The 19,305-nt window shown below is 38.5% G+C and overlaps 1 protein-coding gene and 1 long non-coding RNA gene across 2 annotated transcripts; both read right to left on the reverse strand.

The window, feature by feature from the left end:
- Nucleotides 1–10,038: 10,038 nt before the first annotated feature.
- Nucleotides 10,039–14,101, reverse strand: LOC144649265 (uncharacterized). Its single transcript, XR_013569870.1, has 2 exons — nt 13,602–14,101; nt 10,039–10,813 (listed from the first exon to the last, which is right to left on the reverse strand). It is a non-coding gene; the product is annotated as an uncharacterized LOC144649265 (long non-coding RNA).
- A 4,037-nt stretch (nt 14,102–18,138) lies between these two features.
- On the reverse strand, nt 18,139–19,305 carry LOC144648111 (uncharacterized). Its single transcript, XM_078507745.1, has 2 exons — nt 18,803–19,305; nt 18,139–18,452 (listed from the first exon to the last, which is right to left on the reverse strand). Exons 1-2 carry the CDS (start codon nt 18,999–19,001, stop codon nt 18,139–18,141), a joined length of 513 nt encoding a protein of 170 aa, XP_078363871.1. The 5' UTR covers nt 19,002–19,305.

A 19,305-nucleotide genomic window follows, 5' to 3' on the forward strand; every position in this document is an offset into this window, starting at 1 on the left:
AGCTAAGTCAGTTCAGAATGTTACCAACACTCGGTGTATAAAGTCTTCATGAATTCTTTAATCTGGATCGTGATATACAGAGTTAAAAACGGTTTGCATATATCGATATAAACACGTGTTTGCTGCTTAGTTTCAGGGCTGAAACTGCAGAGAGAAGTAAATTGAAAGGAAAAGTGAAAAAGCTTACTAACAGCATTATATTCGGTGAAGAATTTTTTTCAGAATGGAATGTATGTAAGAACTTCGCTAAACTATTTTATTTGTTGCCGAGGTATAACTGCAGCTGAACATGGAAAAGATCCGCGTAAAAATCTTTCTTTAATTACATCTGAGTAGCTTTAATATTTTATTGACCAGTTATTAACACGTGCAAAATAAAAATGAATATAACATGGACGCTTTCAACGAAACTGGTAACATATTTCATTGTTCTTTTTTTAAATTGCCGACTGGGGATATAACTTTGACATCGATATGAGATTCATTCTTGAATTTAAAAGTTCCAGTTTGTTTGTATGTTGGATGCTTTGTTGAGTCTTTGTTTGTTTGTCAGACTGGGATGATAGATGATTGAAAATGAGAATTTAATAACCGTTTGTCTTTGTACGTGTTGTAGTTCTGTTGGTACCCGTCATAACGACAATACAAAACTTGTTTCGGCTCTTTTTCTGCTGGTAGTCCAAGTAACAATATGGTTTGGATATTTAATATAACAGCTCAGTACAGCTTTAATTTAACGTTATATCTTGAAATGAACAAAGTTAATCAAAAGTCAGGGCAGTGACTAGCAGGAGGCAAGACGAGGCACTTGCCTTGTCTAGATTTTAACCTAAAATTAAAAAACGCAATATGTTTTGTTGGGAAAATCCCAGTTGAACAATAAATGATTTTTCTGAAGACATACTGTCATGAAAATGGTGTTTTTATAGATTCTAGATTTCAAACTTTTCTGGGGGAGCATTTTCCCAGACTCCACTGGCGGCTCACGCCTTCGGTGCTCACAGCTTTTAGCTTTTGCCTTGTCTATGTTAAAACTCTGTTTACGGCCCTGCCGAAGTGTTATGAATGGACCAAAGGAGACCTTATTTGCCGTCTATTTTTAGTTTTTCTTACTGGTTTTAGTTTTCTTCATTAGTTGCTCAAGTCGCATGCCGATTACTGACGATGAAACTCAGCTAGTTTTGGTAACATCCAAGTTGGATATTTTGAAAGAAAAAAAAAAAAAAACAAAACAACACAACACAAAAAGGCTAAGTACCAGTAGTCAATGTGATTTTACTGATGGAGCCATAACGAAGACTATATATCAGAGCATACACTGCTAATTAAATTGAATAGAAAATATTAATTTTGGTAGGAACACGAGACAAAACTAAATAAAATTTTTCTGTTTTTTTTTTTATTTGCAATTTTTTTTTATCAATTGTGATTTTGAAAAAAAAAAATTTTTGAAAAACAGCTCATTTTGCATCTCGGCCATACAGGGCTTATAGGAACTTTAGTTGTAGAATCCAGCTGAGTCTGGGGCCCTCTTAGTCAGTAAATGGAGATGGATTGCTATATTTCATCTTATTTTACTCGATCCCAAAACTGAGCGGAGAGAATCATGATACGGAATGACTAGGCGACGAGAAAGCGGCGAGGATAGGGAGCTCAGCGGGGGCGAGGGATCGCAAAAAGACTTAATCCTAGAATATATGCTTTTCTATGGACTAGATTAGCGAAAGGTTTTCCACTTTGAACCATGGACCTGCTCAATTTGATGTCACTACGAAACACCCGCCAAAGTTTGTCAAAACATACCAAGGCACTGTGCACGGATGTAGATCATTCCCGCCGCGCATTAAATTGTGCCACCAAAACTGCTTTTGCTAACCAATGTACCATTTTAGTTGTCTTTTGCTATAATTATGCGTCGATATGCGGTTACACTAACTGAAACAACCTAGCGATAATAGCTACACGAGATTGACAAACTGATCAGCATGCATTAAAAGGCAACGAAAATTGTACAATATACTAATTTCGCGCTTGAGGCTATTAAAAGAAGTAACCAATAGCCGGTATTGTAAACTGCAGGCGCGAACCGAAAAGGCCACAAACAGATTGGACATACATGTGCTGAAGAAATGACTTCTCCCACATAGCAGTTTAAATTCACTGGTTTTTTGTGTAGCAACAAACTGAGCGGAATTTTCTGTCTTTGTTAATGTCGTGAAGCAATGTTTTTGTTATGCGTTTATTGCTCATTTCACATTATGGATCGAGAACGATCAATAAATGCTAAATTTAAGGTTTGGCAGTCCGGCTATCTTTGCCGAACCTGATGGAATGTATCCACGTGCTTTTAAGTTAATAGAAAATATAATGATGATAACCACAATATACCATTGCCAATTTATTAAATAGCATCTAAAGAAACTTGTGACAAGTCTGTCGGAAATATTCGACGGTCAACCGACGCTGAAAACTTTGTAATTTCGATTGTTATTGCTCATGGCGTGGCGTCTTGGTCGCAGCTGGAAACAAGTTAAAAGGACTCGAAACGCCGGCGTGGGTACTTAAGCCACGCGCCGCAAACTACGATTTAAATATTATTTGAAAAGATTTCTCCCCGCAGGTTGTACGAGACATTATTGTTTTTACTCTTAAACAGCGTGCCCTAATTAATCGGCTTTTGCCCGAAGCTCATTAACTTATCTTGCGAGGAAATCTCTAGGACGCAGATGCATATACAAGCAAGTGGCCTTCACTCAATCACAGAGGGGCGACTTAAAGTGTCCTTTACCCAGCGGAATTAAATTATTGTTCAAGTTCAATTGAGGGCCACCAGTAAAAATTCTTTCACAGCCACAAGAAACCTGAATACCACCTGTTTTGCCAGCTTTCTTGGGCAGATATCTAGCTATTAGTGAAGGGTTTGCATAACTAAACAGTTACAATTTTAATTTTAATTGCTACGATGGCCACTTACTCTTTTCCGACTATTAAGCTCCTTTTCTGTTTTTTTGTTTTATTATTTATATTGCGTTGGCGTCTAAAGTAGGAGTACATAGATTGGAATGATAAATTAAAATTTTAAAGGCGCTTAGTACGATCATTTTAGGATTCCTGGAAGACAATTTTTATAGCGCTAAAACATTTTCTCAAAATTAATCTGCGCATTTGATGGTTATTGTACGAACTAGTTTCGTCTACCATAAAACAGCAGTTGTGTCATGTACACATGTGTAGATAACGGCAAAAAAAAAAAAAAAAAAAAAGAAAATTAATTGCAAGTCCGTGATAGACTGAAAACGCATAGTGAAAGGAAATTATTAAACGCATTTGCTTGTAAATCGCTAGCCTGCGTAACAGGCGTCTGTGTTTTATTTAGCGCATTTAAAAGAGTGCGCGATCGCGAGAAGGCCGCCTCTCTCCTTTCGCGTTTTCCATACGCGCGCTCGAGACTACGGTGCCTGCTACGCAGGCTAGTAAATCGCGTTATCAGTCAGATTGAACGCAAGAACTGTCGTAAAACCTAAATCTCAAGGGTGTTGTAAGGATGCATTTGCATTTTTGCTCAATTGGCGAAACCATTCCTGCCAAAGTAGTGTAAAAAATAATTCTCTCTTGTTCTACGATGAATTCTTCATGGAGTTACTTGAAACAAATTTAACTTGTTGCAAACATTTTTTGTCAGGAGCGTGTAACATAAAGCGTCATGGCCAACGCACGTGGCAAAGGGCGTTCAACCGAAACATTCTTAGAAGAATAAATTAAAATCGCAATTGTTAGCCAATCAAAAAAAACAATATCAAGATTTGTTTTATTGTCTTCAAGCACGCTTTCTCGCAGTGATAATAATCGAAAGATGCGATCATTATAAATGTATTTATTTCTCAATAAGAGGTGTATCATAGTACGGTGGCTATAATCAGTAAGCTGACGTTTCCCGGAATAAAGTACCTAATTCGGTCTCTGACAAACTGCTTTAGATGCGTGAATTGTTTAATAACTCTTTTGGCCTCTATACATTTTTTTTTTCTTTATTGTTTTCGGTGAAATGTTGCTCGTTTGACTTCAATCACCAACTCTAGCTTCTTTATATGTATAAAACTGCTTCCTTTGTCATTACTGTTTAGACTGCTTATGAGATGGAGAAGGAAGGATGTGTTAAGAGTTTAAATCAACCCATACTTGGTTGAACTTTGTATACAGCGGAAATTTTTACTTAATGTTGCAGACTTATTAAAAAAAGGTAAAATGAATAAATTCTTTTACTCCCCGGGATAGGCAGGAGAAACCAAGTTAGAACTAGAATAAATCTTATTTTTATTTTTGAAACATTCCCATATGAAAGTGCCACATGAAAGTGTTTTTGACACTTTTGGATTTCATCCACATAACTTAAAATGCGCATGGTGAAGTTCAAAAAAATATCACTACAAAAGTGCTAGCTGTCTTAATTACTTGACTCGTTCAGTTTCTACTTGTTCATTTTTCAGTTGTTCAGTTTTTCGTTCATTTATTTGTTCGTTCGTTTAGAGTAGTTCAGTCATTCGTTTTTTTTTTCGTTCACTTCCTCAGTTAAATTTTTACTACTTGTGCCCGGTTTTTAGCAACACAACAAGCATAAGCGAAAGCACTGAGAAGAACTTAGCATCGCACACTTAGCACAATTATTCAAATAAGTCTTTTTTAATATTTCCCTTGCATTTCTCACTGTTTCTTATGGACTTTTATGCTTGCGCTTATGGTTGTGTCGTGTGTGAAACCAATCTTTTTTTTTATTACCTCCAGGATTACTGTTATACTCGTTCTTTTTTCGTCGATTTTTTCAGTATATTTCTTACATAACACTTTGTTTTTTTCTTTTTTACCGTTTATCCAGGTGCATGATTGTTGACAACTGCAAATCTCCCGAGGAATGGCAAGTTGCCGCTATATCGGACCAGTCTTTTGCAGACGGAAAATGGCACAAGTTTGGGATGTATGTCACACGAAGAATGGACAACAGCATCATACATTGCCAAGTGGATAGTTCAACATCAACAAAGATCAAAATAAATGGAACATTAACAAGCAGAAATGATGAAATATTATTCCTTGGAGGCCTTCCTAACTCGATTCAGATACAACAGCTAGGTGCAAACTCTACCTGTTTCCCTGAGGTGGTAAACTTCTCTGGATGCATTGCGGACCTAGAAATAAACTTGGTCACTCCGCATGGCGATGTCCAGCGGCTTAACACCTCTCACACAAAACAGTATGGAGAAGTTTCAGCGAAATGTTCCGAGGCAAAAGACTCAGTTGCTTCAATCACTGATAAAAATTCTAAGATATTATTAGTGATGAAAGATAATAACAGGTTAAATACATTATTCGAATTTCAACTCAGAACTCGCGAATTTCGGGCATTTGTTGGGAAGATAGCAAATCGAATAGTGACAGCCTTTTTTTTCCTTGATGAGGAAAAAATGAAAGTTTCTGCGAGATTTGAGGATGTCAATGGACAGAAAGGAGACTTCGTTCACATGACCGCAAGTGGGATTTCTCTTTCTAACAATCACTGGCATAAAGTGACATTTGATGTTGCTATGGAAAATGGCGCCAATCTGTTCATAAATGATGAGTTGAAGGCGCATTACAAGATAAGAAAGAAACTGACTTTTAAAGATGCGCATGAACGCAAGTCGCACGTTACGTTACGTTTTGGGCGCAGTGCGCGTAAATATCCTAGCTTTATTGGCTGTCTGCGGGATGTTTATGTTAACAACCATCTTGTGAACTTTAGTCTGCACCATTCTTCTAAGGGAATCTCCGTTGGAAAATGCGGTAATTCATTAAGCAACGATTGGTCATCACTTAGAGAGCACAAGACAAGGAACACAACTCGCTTACGATCGACTGTGGAGACATTCACCAAGAGCAAGTATTTTGACAGTTGGGCTAACGAAACAACGAAAAAACCACTTGTCACTTCACATGGAAGTTCAAATACATCCGGGAACATACTCCCCACAGTAACTCCTAACGTAAAGCCACACTCTAATAGAGATTCGGGCTTTAAGAAATCTTATTCAATTGTGGTGGCTTTAGCAGTTGGCCTGTTAATAATTGTTATTGTTATGGCTTACATTCTGTGTGGTCTTACGTCAAGGCTACAAAAATGCCGAAAAAAGCAAACGACTGAAGAAAATGACGATGCAGTGCTTAATAACACCGTGGAAATCAGCGATAAAGACAGACGCTCATTTCAGCCGGCAGACTGTCATTTTGCAAATATACGCGTAACCGGTCACGACCAACAGCCGTCTATCAATTTTAACCTGCACGCGTCTATCACAAAAAGAGAGAGTGGCATTATTGACCAAGAAACCTACAGATCAGCAAGGAGACTTGATCAAAGTCCGGTCAAAGTTTGGGAAGAGCGTTATTTAAGCCACGCCGCTGCAAAAACCACAGAATCAAATTTTCTGACTGTGCCTATATGTTACTACAACAACGTGCACATGCATAAAACTTCAATTGCGCGTTCGCAAGAAAATTTGTCTGCTAATAATGTTGATAACATCGGACCCACGATTATACCACCACTAGATGAATGCATTAGTCTGCAAAAACATGGTTTCTCCACAGAGTTGTCCAATCCCAACGGGGATTGCCCCATTGGCGAAAGAAGAATTGGACCCGATGCCTCCCCGCAGAGTCCTAAGCGATTTAACAGAGTTTATTCAGGCCACGACTCGTTGCCCAAGCCAAAAAAAGCGTCCAGTCTGTCATGGGCTTATGGCAGACGTTTTATTCGCCACGAGTCATCCGATACTGACTGCAGTGATGTAGATAGAGTGAGCAGGGCACGGCCGCGCAACCAAATGTTGGCAAGTGGAAGAGTAACAGTTAAACCGCGGCAGTTGAAAGTTTTAGAATCCAGCGAGGATGAACAGGAAAGTAGACGAGCACCCAATGGAAATCACGTGGGAAGAAATCGAAGGTTACGTACTTTCACAGAGGAGACGTACAAACTGTATTCTCTTAAGGAGGAAGAACGAGATTTTGATTCGGATCAGCGTAGGCCCTTCACCGCTAACAGACTAAAAGTTTACTGTATGGACACTTACAGCGTGCGAGGTCGAAATAGAAGTACTTCTTTCACCGAGGCTGCCGTGCCGTATGGTGACACAGTGGGTATAAGTGCCCAGTCCAGAACTCTTGATGGTTATACCAGTAGCTGTCCAGAGAGCATTCACTGTCTTTCTGAGAAAGAAGATAAAGGTCTCAACATAAGACGCTCAACGCGTCTTACAACACACTACTTTTGATGTGACATCGTCTGACTATCCACCAACGTTTTTTTCGTGCTTTGATTGGTCAAAACTAGTTAGACGCTAGTTATACGCAGTAAGACGCCCAAATGGTGACATCGAACAACAAAAATCAAGATGCAAAAATACAATGTGACACAAATATGCATTTATAAACAATAATGACAAAATATAACTACTAGACAGCCTCAGCTCCTCTCCCATGTTCACTCCCCACCCAACTCTAGATTCTAGGATGCTACTGTTTATACCTAATCGTACCTTTTTGGTACGCTTTGGCGGAATATCAGGCGAGTTTGGTCGAGCCATGATTCGTATTTTGGCGAGACGCAGTCGAGCCAAAATACCCATGGCGAGATCAAACGAGCCTGATATGCCGCCGAAGCGTACCAAAAAGGTACGATTACAAATTCAGCCGAAAATCCGGATATTTCTATCGCTCTGTTTAAGCCATGCTTGCAAGGTACGTACTGCAAATTGTGTTGACTTGGTCTTCAACACTTTTGCCAAGTTCCTCTTCGCCTTTTTCCACTCGTTTGTTTGGAGTTTCATTCTTTAAATTTTTAAAATCAAAATTAAGCGAAAAATTTGGAAATTCCGACTGCATTTTTTCAGTCTGAATGCCGGTTTCAGTACTCATCGGCAAACATTGCGCAATTGGCGAGCGCGCTCTAGTTTAGTTTTGGCGGGAAAGTTTTTTCTCTTTTTACGACCGCTAAACACTGCTAAATTTAAATTACAAAGTTCTGTTTTATTGGTAAAACCTCTTTTCAATTAATTCATCGTACAGTAACACTACTTTACTTCAAAGTGACCATGATCTGGTGGCATATCAAGTCAGTGACTTGATATCGTAGGATATCAGGACAGTAAATCGCGCTTCTGATTGGCTACTTGCGAATTTGGGTACGGTAAACACGTTTAGTAAGGCCCGCTGCTCATACGTAGAAGAGAGAAAGAATGTTAGCTACGGTATGTCGTCGAGAGAACTTTATACATTGACAACAAGAAAATGCACAAATTATCTGCAAAATTGAAAGTAAAACACCTATAAACTCACTCGCGTCTTTTTACTGCGGTCATTAGGTTTCTATAAACGTGATCAGCTCCAGTCATTAATATGTACAAGAGTAAATATTTTTCTTGCTGTGTGTACTAGTTTTCGCCCAAAATAACGGACACCTCTCAACGTTAATACCGACATACATATACACCTTAGATACCTGTCTAAGGTGGGCACCTCTCTAGGACAGACCCACCTTTTCTATCATCTTGACAACCCTTTAAAGAGGAAACCAATATTAGGCGTACACACTTTTCCAAGGGTTTTACCACTCGAGCTAGAAGACTTCTTAAAAGCAGACATGGCTTGAAGGCAAACCCATGCAAAACTAGTCTTGACTCAGAAAGATATAATATATAGATTTAGCCAAGCCTAAAAGCGGAGTTCCACAGTTATTTATTTTTTGAGCGCGGTGCCGACTTGTAAATAACCGACAATAATTAAAGAGAAAATATTTCTGGTAGTGAATGGTTATTTCCACTGCTATATTTCCTTACTTTACTTTACTTTACTTTACTCTACCATCTTTTTAATTCTCTACGTTTTTATGGCATGGGGCTCAGCTCACGCACGCGCAGTGCAAGTGTCGTACGTACGAATACTAATTCGAGAAAGGTTGTCGGAAAAACGCACAAAAGTCAGTACGAGACAAGCCCAAAAGGTGGTCTGGGAATTCACTGAAATTATACATATTGGCCTACAGTAGAGGAAATGTACAAGTTTGTATTTTTGCACGTGAAGATTTTGTTTTTCCTCTCAGGGGCCTTTTTATGTAGCTTTACTTTTACTGTCGCACGTCTATGAGTTTGAAAATTCTTCTAAAACTCAGCGTGGCTAAAGTAGCGTTTGTCATGTCGCCATTTTATTAGTATTCAGCACGTGCAGTAACTCTCTACTTCTACCCATTCTACCTTTTTGTCTTGTCCCGTGCACTTTTCTGCTTTTTTTCCAAAAAACCTTTTCGAATTGGCTGTATACGAACAAACGATCATGTGACAACCAAAATTTTTCAGTTCGATGGGTTTACCAAATCTTTCTAAGGTATGGGGCCTTCGGCGGGCGCGGGAGCTCGGCTATGAGGACACAAATTTTATGAAAACTCTTCCTTTTAATCGATGAAAGAATTTCCATTTAATTTTTTTATTTTCGTACAATTTTACAGTTTAAAACATAACTGACAAGAGTATTCGAGGTAAAGTCTTCTATACTGCTTTCAAAGACTTAAATTTCACCATGCAGTCAATGTGCTCTTACATTTTCACCAATTACGTTTATGTCATACAGTCGTACCCATAGCTTGAACATGACCTACGAAGACACACGGAGTCGTCCAAACTGAGCGAAGACACTGCGTGTCTTTTGAAACCTTTCAGTAAAGTAGGGTGCATCTGCCGTAGGGGCTACGACACTAGGGTCCGGTACGGGGCACTTAGCGTGCACTTACTGAGGTTGAGGTTCCACTATCATGCATTTGTTGTTATCGAGCGGTTTTCATTTGAGTGTCGAAAGTAATTCGCGTTTGCATTATTTTTGAATTACTACGTTCAGTGATTGGTTTAAAACTCTCGCGCCACTTTCTCATTCAATCAGAAGTAAAACCAAAACCAATCGTGACTCGCTTATACACGTCTTCCCGCGCTTCGTGACAGCTACATGTATTTCTTCGACTTTTGATTAGCTTACTGGATTGTCTGTGTTCTTTGTGATTGGTCAGAGTGATAACTTTGGTTTTCGTTTTACGACACTCAATTGAAAACTGCTCTATTGTTGTTGTAAGTTATTCTACCATTAAGCTTATTCTTTTATTATTGCCATGACTCGTTATTTTCAAACGTCAGCTAGATTGACAAATCCTTCAGGTACGTTGTACACATAGCTACATGATTGGAGGAGGCGTGTCACGTGACTTCCAATAACCTCCAATTAAATAAACTATTCAATATAAAATATATTGTGGCGTAAAACCGTGCATTAATATTTTACCCCCCGGACGTTATCTGTTCCAAAAAGTGAACTTGTTGTTTAAGAGAGTGAAGTTCGAGAAAACTTGCGAACTTCGAAGAATAGAATTTTTTAAACTGAAAAAAACACTGTTAAGGCCACGTAAATTTAACTGAGGAACGTTTTTGCCACTAAATTTTCATCAGGGGCATTAATTATATTGACCGTGTGTAGGTCAAATGCACATTTGATTTCATACATTTGGCTTTTACATATAAATTTACGTTAATAGAGTTACCCTAGAATACGCCGCACAATATCTATAGAAACCATAATGCTTCGTAGTTAGAACCAAGCTGGCTGTATGTACCCGAATAGCGTCCAAGTACAGTTTAGTTTTGATTTAACGTTTTAGATTGTTCTTAGTGCAGCTGTTGAAAAGAAATGCCAAGACATCTTCTTGAGCTTTTGGTTCCTGGGTTCCATCTCCTGCCTTCTATATCTAAAAGAACAAAATAATGAAAAAAAAAAAAAATACAAGCCAAAAACCGTTAGTTTCTGCATGATACTGGATATGGAGCCAATCAGAAAATTACATACCGTAAAGTTCCGGTTATAAGCCCCCCCGGTTATAGGCCCATCTAACTGGAAACAAAAATATACATCCGATGATAAGCCCCCAGGGCTAAATTTTGCTTCATTATACCGTTTATACGTTTTTACCTTTAAAACGTATTTCGATCAACACTCCCGTGGCTCGCTTCAAAACGTTTTTTTATCCCGCTGATAAACCCTCCCGGATATAAGCCCCTCCGCTTATAAGCCCACTCAAAACCCCTTACGAAGTTGTATAAGCCCAGGGCTTTAAACTGGAATTTTACGGTCAGCAAAAATCCTTTTGTAGGCTTCGGAAAAGCTAGTTTTAATGCCACTGTTCAAATAAACTACTGGCTGATAAAATAGATAAACATGCAACAAACATAACAACAACAACGACAAAAGCCTAAGATACTGCATGCAGCTTAGCCCGAATTTCAGCTGTCTTCTCTGGTTGCTACTCCGAGTCTTTCGTTGATAGTTGATAGATTATAATTTAATAATTTATACATTTATATAGCGCTAAAAACTATAAATATTCTAAAGCGCTGTTTACTATATGTTTAGATTAAAATATGTTCTGATCACGAATGCAACTTCACCGCCGTGGAAGATACTTTCGCGATTTTTTCCTTCTTGGGATTTAGCGACCAGAATAGGCGGCTGAAATTTTGAATAACTACAGCTTATTTTTGCGAGTATATCTACGCTATGGACTTCCGTTTGTGGGCCTTGTGGGGATAACATGTGCCCAATTGCAAACTCAAGCTTTACACGTTATGTACACGACCAGAACTAAAAAGTCCATTTCGTAACTTGTTGCTATGTTTTATTTTTAAATTCACTCTTTTTGCCATGCATGCATATGAAGGTGTTTTCATTAATTTAACATTTTTGGTTTATCATAACATGTGAATAAACGGGATTTTGGGGGTTTGCAACAGTAATTCGCTCATGCGTTTTATCATTTTATCTACCAACGTACGGTTACATCCATCCAAACATTTTTGGCTAGTCCTAACTTATGAATTACTTGGCAGGGTTAGTTGATAGTTGATAGATAAAAATTGTTCTGATCACGAACGCAGCATCACCGCTCAGGTGGAAGACACTTTCGAGGTTTTTCTTCTTCGTGGCTGTGCCAGCTTCATCACTTTTGCTTCTTTAAAGGTTGTAACACAGTTATAACTCTTTAAAATAAGAAAATACACTCACTCTGATTGCTTGAGTGGCGTTCAGCCGACAAAAGTTTTTTATTGTTGCGAGCGAACTGAAGAGGGCGTTTAAATTCCATTGCATTTCAGCAAGCCTCACATTGTTGAATCGCTGCCAGCCAAACCAGGATCCGTTATGTTTGTGTAAACCTTTTTGTCAATTGTTTAAATTATCGAAAGTTATCTTGGCAATGCTTCAATAGAAAAACCCATGTCTGGCGTAGTACGTGAGAAAATTGAGTCTGCTTTATTCAAGTTGATATATACCAACAGCCCACTTTGTAAGACTGTTTCAAAAGAACACTACATTCACGTTCATTGTTAAATATAATTCGGGATTTTGAGAAAAGCTAGGCTTAAGGAACATGTTAATTCCTTTTGTATTAATTGCTTATAGATGTATATTCATGTGTTGTTATCGAAGCTAAGTTATTGTGACCTATTGACTTTTTTATCCTTCGCAAAGAATGAAAACAAATAGTTTAAGCTTATAATAATTATAATATTAAATAGCTTTGTCGCTTCTTTAACTTAAGCGTAGCATAAGCTAAATTGAAGCCATTTTTGAATCAATTTATGCAGGAGGTAGATTTCCTCTCATTAGCATTAAATGTAATCACCATTAAGACATGATCGTTTTCTGGCGAAAAAGCCATAAAGTCAAGCAAAAAAAGGAATTGAGTCTAATGAGACATAAAACGCTCCAGCCGAGGACAACTTTGGAATGTTTATCTGTTTGTTTTGAAGATAAATACTTAGCTCGTTATTTTCCATTGCTAAATACACAGCCAGCCAGGAGCCATTGTAATCTTCTCTTATTTCGTGTCGTTTGCCGTAAACCCGCTCAAACGATTTAAAATAGAATTTAACATTTTCACCTGTTTTTCAGTCTAGTTTAAAAACATACAGCGGTTGATTCAATGAGAAGAAACTGGAAAATCGGAAATTGTATAAAAGCATCGTGACAAGTCGTTTCCTAAGACCCTAAAACAGACATATACATGTAAATCGTGATCGTAGAAAAGCGTCAAACGGCTGCAGAATACTAAATTGTGCTCAATGCGGATTTGCATTTATTCGCAGTATTTGTAGCACCTTAAATTTGGAGATAATATCGCGGTTCATATATTATTTTACCAACGATGAATTTATAATAAGTCGTGTTGCACGCAAAAAGACACTCTATACATCAAAGTACAAGGTTGTTCTGTACTGTTCTGTTGCTTGTCTGTACAATTTTGAAGAATAAAACTGAGCTTAAATTAAAGAAACCTTATACCTCCATTTTTTTTTTGAGAAACAGTTTTTACTGTTTACATCGAGTAAATATTGGTCGTTGTAAACTTCTACTCCCAAAGATTGTGATTAGGCCAGGATTTCCGCGTCAAATAAAAATAAAATACTGTGGTTATTAACTTCTATATATAAGAGACCCACATCTTAAAATGAAACCAACAAAAGTCACATCGATCCACTTACCTATCTGCCGCCGTTTTGACTTTCAATTTTTCTGTGTTTTCCCGTCTCTTTATTCAATTCGCCATCTATATTTCCTCTTGTTATGGTTTTCAGCTGTTTTCGAGGAATGATATTTACATAAGATATAGCGCTTGTGTTCACGAAGTCTCTCTTTTCGAGTTTCTCAAGGCGAGAAACGAGTCCCTCCAGCTTTTCTTCGAGCTTCTTGTTGGTTTTTAACAGGCCGTCGTTGCTGTCTTCGACATTTTTCGTTATTTTAAGCACGTGAACGAGCACAAAACCGATAACGCTCGTGTAAACAACCACAAGAATAAAGGAACAGAGAAAAAACAGCGAAGACTTGTCTCTAAGCTTATTTCTTTGCTGATAGCGAATATATTGAGGCATTGTCGTTTAGCCGGAACAAGAGCCAGTGAATTTCGACAAACCGAGCGAGTGAAATAAGCAAATGCGACGCTTCCTTGGCTTTTAAAATTAATCACAACTGTACATGTCATCAGTCCAATCTCAAGACAGGATATAATCACCAATTTGCTGACAAGCTGTCACATTTACCTTGTTCATGCTAATTAATGAACTAGGGATATTCATGAGGCATGAAATTAAAGAAGCAAGCACTAATCGGTTGCCAAAAATAACTTGAACTAGGTCGGGAACACGAGGCAAGGATTCGGCGACGTTCGGCTTGCGTGCGAAGTCAGGCGAACGGCTTCGGTACATCGCTGATTGAGTAAAATTTTTGGTCTAAACTCTTCTGAAATTAGTGGTAGGCAACTTATCCCATGAAAAACATTGTCTTTGAACACACAAGATACAGCCTTAATTTGTAGATAATAATCAAACTTCGGTCATAAATAAGACCACTGAAATAACGAAGTTTTTGATGACACGCGGAAAGTTACGCCTTTCTTTTTTTAAGTTGCAATCCATTTTCATCCTAGCCATCCGCAGCCAAAAATGTTTGTAACAGTTCAAGTGCTTTGATATAGCAATTTTTATTGAAAATGGATATTATCTTTAGGTTTCCTACGACACAAAGACAAATTTTGACTGTTCAAAAATCTGTTAAAATCCGTGACAGAGCTCCTTTAACTGGACCGTGAACTCATAAGAAACGGCCAGAATTTTATTTCACAATTTACAAATGACAGAAACACACAAAGGGTCCTGCAGCAGGGCCACAATTTTGCCATGACACGGCAACACAAATTGACCCAAATTGATTATGATCGATCAGCCGTCTTGCTCCCAGCCCAGACCCTTCACGGACGTTTTTATTGCCCGGCCTTCTCCTTAACATAAATTATAAAACGTTTTAAGTTTTAACTAAAGATGAAAATTTCCGAAGATTACTAAAAAGACCTCTTTTAAATTTTGCCGCCGTTTTTCGTCTGTTTTCACCATAATTTTGAAGAACCTGCAATAGGCCGTAGGCTATGCTGAAACAAAATCGACTGCTGTGCACACTCAGTTTAACATCGCCTTTTCCAAAAAACACGGCTCCCTCATTTTATAACGTCATGGGGACCTTGTACAAATAAAGACTTATTTACCTTTTTTAACTTCTCACACCTGCCTCACACAGATAAGCACCTACTGTGATGTAATTTTTCATAACTGGAAACATGATTGAATCAGTCCAGGGGGTTTTGAAAGCATGACTTGGATAATTGAAAAACAAGTTTTAGTGAAACGTGGGTTTAAATCGTTCACCTTACATGATAAGATATGATAAGATTTACAACATAAATCGTTCACCTTACATGAAGCCTGATAGCTTAAATGAGCCCATATTTTGCAGTACACCAGTACTCTCTATTTTCTATTTTTAGGGACGGACCATTATTTTTTGAAGGGCGGGGGGGGGGGGGGGGGGGGGGGTATGAAAAATGTTGAAAAAATTGATTGCAGGGATAAGAAAGACAAAATAATTATTTTGCAAACACGATATGTATAACAAAACATAGTTTGCATTTCGAAAAAATTATTTGCAGAGGCGCATATAAAACCAAAAAAAGTTTGCAGAGGAAAATTTTTCATACCCCCCCCCCTCCCAAAAAATTATGGTCCATCCCTTACGCCCTCTATTGCAAAGTTTCTTGGGTCGTGGGTGCATTGTTGTGACAGGTTGTCCATTGTTCTAAGAGCCAATGGAATTCTTTGTGACTTGCAGTTTGGTATAAATCCTTAGACTGTATGAATTTAAGACGGGAGAGCCATAAATTTCAACCGCGGGCCCACATTAGCATAAATTCGAAAAATTTGAAAAAAATTCACAGCATAGCCCTAGGTAAACTATAACTATAAATATATATTTTACTTCGATTCGATGAATATTTTAGGCGTACGGAAGTGATCTTGATTTTGCATCTCTCGGAAGCGGTTTCAGGGGTCTGATACCGCACACTTCAAACACCTCAATTTCAAAATTAAAACGATCTCTTTCGAAACAACAAATACATCATCTAAAAGAATAGATAATTATACACATTTTGAATGGTTATTTTCTAAGTTTGAATCAATATTAAATATTTGGGAGATTTTTAATTCTTTACATCATTTTGAGACATTTCACGCAAGGCAAAATTGACAAAATTCAGCGCCTAAAATCATTGCCTGGTACATAAGCTAAGGTATAAAAACGTATACCACGTGAAAGAGCATTGTTTCTTCTTTGAAAATCCGTTTTCAAAACCACGGGCTACTAAAAAGACGATTTTTAACGGCCCGAAATGCAAGTAGTACTTTCGTGAAATTTGAGCTTCGCCGTAACGGCTTCGCGATGCTTGAAACTCACAAAGAATAACAAATAAACATATTTAAACAATACAGTTTTAATAATACTTGTCAACAGGTACCAGAACATACTCGCGAGACTATTTGGCGTGGTGTTGTATCATTTCTAAGAAATAAGGAACCATTTTAGCCGTTTTTTTTGACCTCGAGTTCCAAAGTAACAGAAAGCAAACACAGGTCACGTAGCGTTTGTTAAGGTCAAAGCACCCTTTATCAGATCAAATTGTAATCAATGAATTTCATTTGTAACACAGATAACAAGAGCTACAATCAAATAATGTTCATACCTTATAATAAGTAGTCAAAGCACCCTGGAAACTTTAAAAAATCCAATCGAAGCCCATCGAAAACAACATCTATTCTTCGCTGGTTTGATTCAACTGTGCTTATCGTTAGCTTGCGTTACATAATGGATAGACCGCTGACAAGCTGTTATATTTTGCGGGCTTGATTCTACAGAAGGACGTTTATCCGTCCTTTACAGTCTATTAAATATTTTATTATTGTTGTTAGTGACCCCTTTTACCCTAAATGTTTGTTAAGTAAACTAAAGCGTGACCTAAACTCGGGTGACTTTCAACAGATGCCACTTAGGAACGAACCTTTATTTTCTTAGAGGGGGGGGGGGGGGGGGGGGGAGGGGTGGACATTAGCCAAATAAATTGCTGCAGAGTAAAACCGGCTGAAATAATCGTGCAAGAAAGCCAAAAAATTAATTTCGTTAAATGAAAATGAAACATGTGAAAAATAAACATCTAGCTCAGCAAAAATTACCCCTCCCGTCTCCCATCTTCTCAAAAAATAATGGTTTTTAGCTCATTTATCTAAATACATCTCCTGTTGTGTCATTTGGTTTTACTATCTTTCTGTAATATTCATTGTTATTGGCTATTCCTTTATTTGAAAATATATCCTTTACTCTACAACTTCAAGATGAACTAAATGGGTCAAGTTATTATTAAGCAATTTATCAATTAGTTTTTGCTAGATTTATAGTAAATATTGAGTTAAGTATGAAAAACGTTTTTTCGACAAAAGTAGCCCTCTGCAGGTATTGTGTAACCTTAAAGCAGCTCTCCAATCAGTTGCAATAGTCAACATTTAAATCTTAAACCCTCGTGCAAGAACACGACCCAACAATATCTGAAATGAAACTAATGTAAGGCGCTTTTCGCTTTGATGATTGGGCCTCGATGTCCATGTTGTAGAAATCGCAGATTGACCGCAGATGTGCAACACTGAGTTTGGTCTGCTTGTTACTAGTATACAAGGAACATATCATATTAAGTGTGTCATACACGATGGGATGAACCAGTTGGCACTGGTCTAGGATGGATGCACGAGCAGAGGTAAAGGCTTCTTCCTCTTGGGCCGCCAGAAGGTCGTTATCATCGGTTACATGAGCTGACTGAGATGTCGCGTGTTTCAATTTTGCAGCGGTACGCGAGAAGTATCCCTGAATCTGCTGCGCAGTTAGGAACTCGTCAACCTGAAAGAGCCGCTGACCATTTTCCTTCCTTGCGTATCGCATGTCCCGAGATACTTTTTCAGGGTCGGATTTGTGGCCAGTCTCCTACCCGATCTGGAACTTAGCATCCAGGTACTGGCGCTGATTGTCGTTAAAACGGCTGGCCTTTTTTGAAACTTTTAGAGCCCAGCCTTGCTCTAGGGGGGCCTCTGGGCACTCTTCATGATCAGTTGTCGTCGGGACAGCTAGTGTTGGCTGAAGGGAACAACCCTCTTAAATCTTTTTAGCGTACGCCAATACGGCCTGGTCAAAAAGGGTGTGCTTCTCAGAAACGAGTTTGCACTTTCCGAACAGCAAATGGCGCTCAAGGTTGTAGTACTTTTGATAGATGCAGATGCACCCATCCACAGGACACGACAACAGCCCACTGCTTGCACCTTCCTCTTCTTCATCTCCGTCCTCGTCTTCTTCTTCATCCAAGTGTTCGATCATGGCTCGTTCGGCAGGTACGCGCCTTTCTTTAGAGCATGCCACAAAGTCTCCTTTAGACACCTCAGCCTTACACACATCTGGTAACCTTACAGGAACTGAATAATGGACCAGAAAAAAATATTAGAAAAAAGTAAAAGAATAACATAGTAATGTACAAATGAAACAAAATAGTAGGGAAGACTCTTCAAATTATTTGTTTATATATTTTATCTTATCTTATTTCTTTTTTTATTTAATATTTTACTGGTAAGATGGGAGTTTCATCCAAATAAGAATAAGATGTTGAAAATAAAAAAAAGACAAGAAATCGGATTGCCCATCATTAAATAGTTTTTTCCGATTTACTTTTTCCCTTGACTTTTTCTTAACACAGTAGTGAAAATATCAGAATAGAGGTATATAACTAATATAAGATATGCATGTATGTTGTTGTTGTAACTATAACCTTGTAATTGAGACCATGGTATATTCTTTCCCTCTCCAATGTTGCATGCCTTCCATACTGTGACACAGTCCTCTTGGTAGAGGAAATTGTTTAAGCTGCTGATACCCTCCCAGCGGCCTGGAACCTCTTGCTGTGGCTTGTTGGTAGCATCGGTAACTAGGACGACCCGCACAGCACTCATGCCCCCGTGAGACAACATGGCTTCTTTGAAGTCGCGCGCCGTTACCACGTCGTGGCCCTGGTTGATGTATCATCGCACATAAGCCTTGATGGAAGCGGCTTTCCTGTCACAAGGCCCTTTACCTCCCTGAGGGTCACTGAAGTCGACTCTTTTTACATCAATCCCCGTCGCCTCTCCCATCAGACGGCATGCTGACAGCATGGCTGCACTGTGATAGCACCCAGCGTTATCTTGCCTTAGTGCTGCACTTGTAATTTCAGGATGCTTGAGCCATGACCGAACACTTGGATGAAGAAGAAGACGAGGACGGAGATGAAGAAGA

The sequence above is a fragment of the Oculina patagonica genome, chromosome 4 (genome assembly GCF_052425735.1).
Source record: "Oculina patagonica isolate OP01 chromosome 4, crgOcupat, whole genome shotgun sequence".
Lineage (NCBI taxonomy): Eukaryota > Metazoa > Cnidaria > Anthozoa > Scleractinia > Oculinidae > Oculina > Oculina patagonica.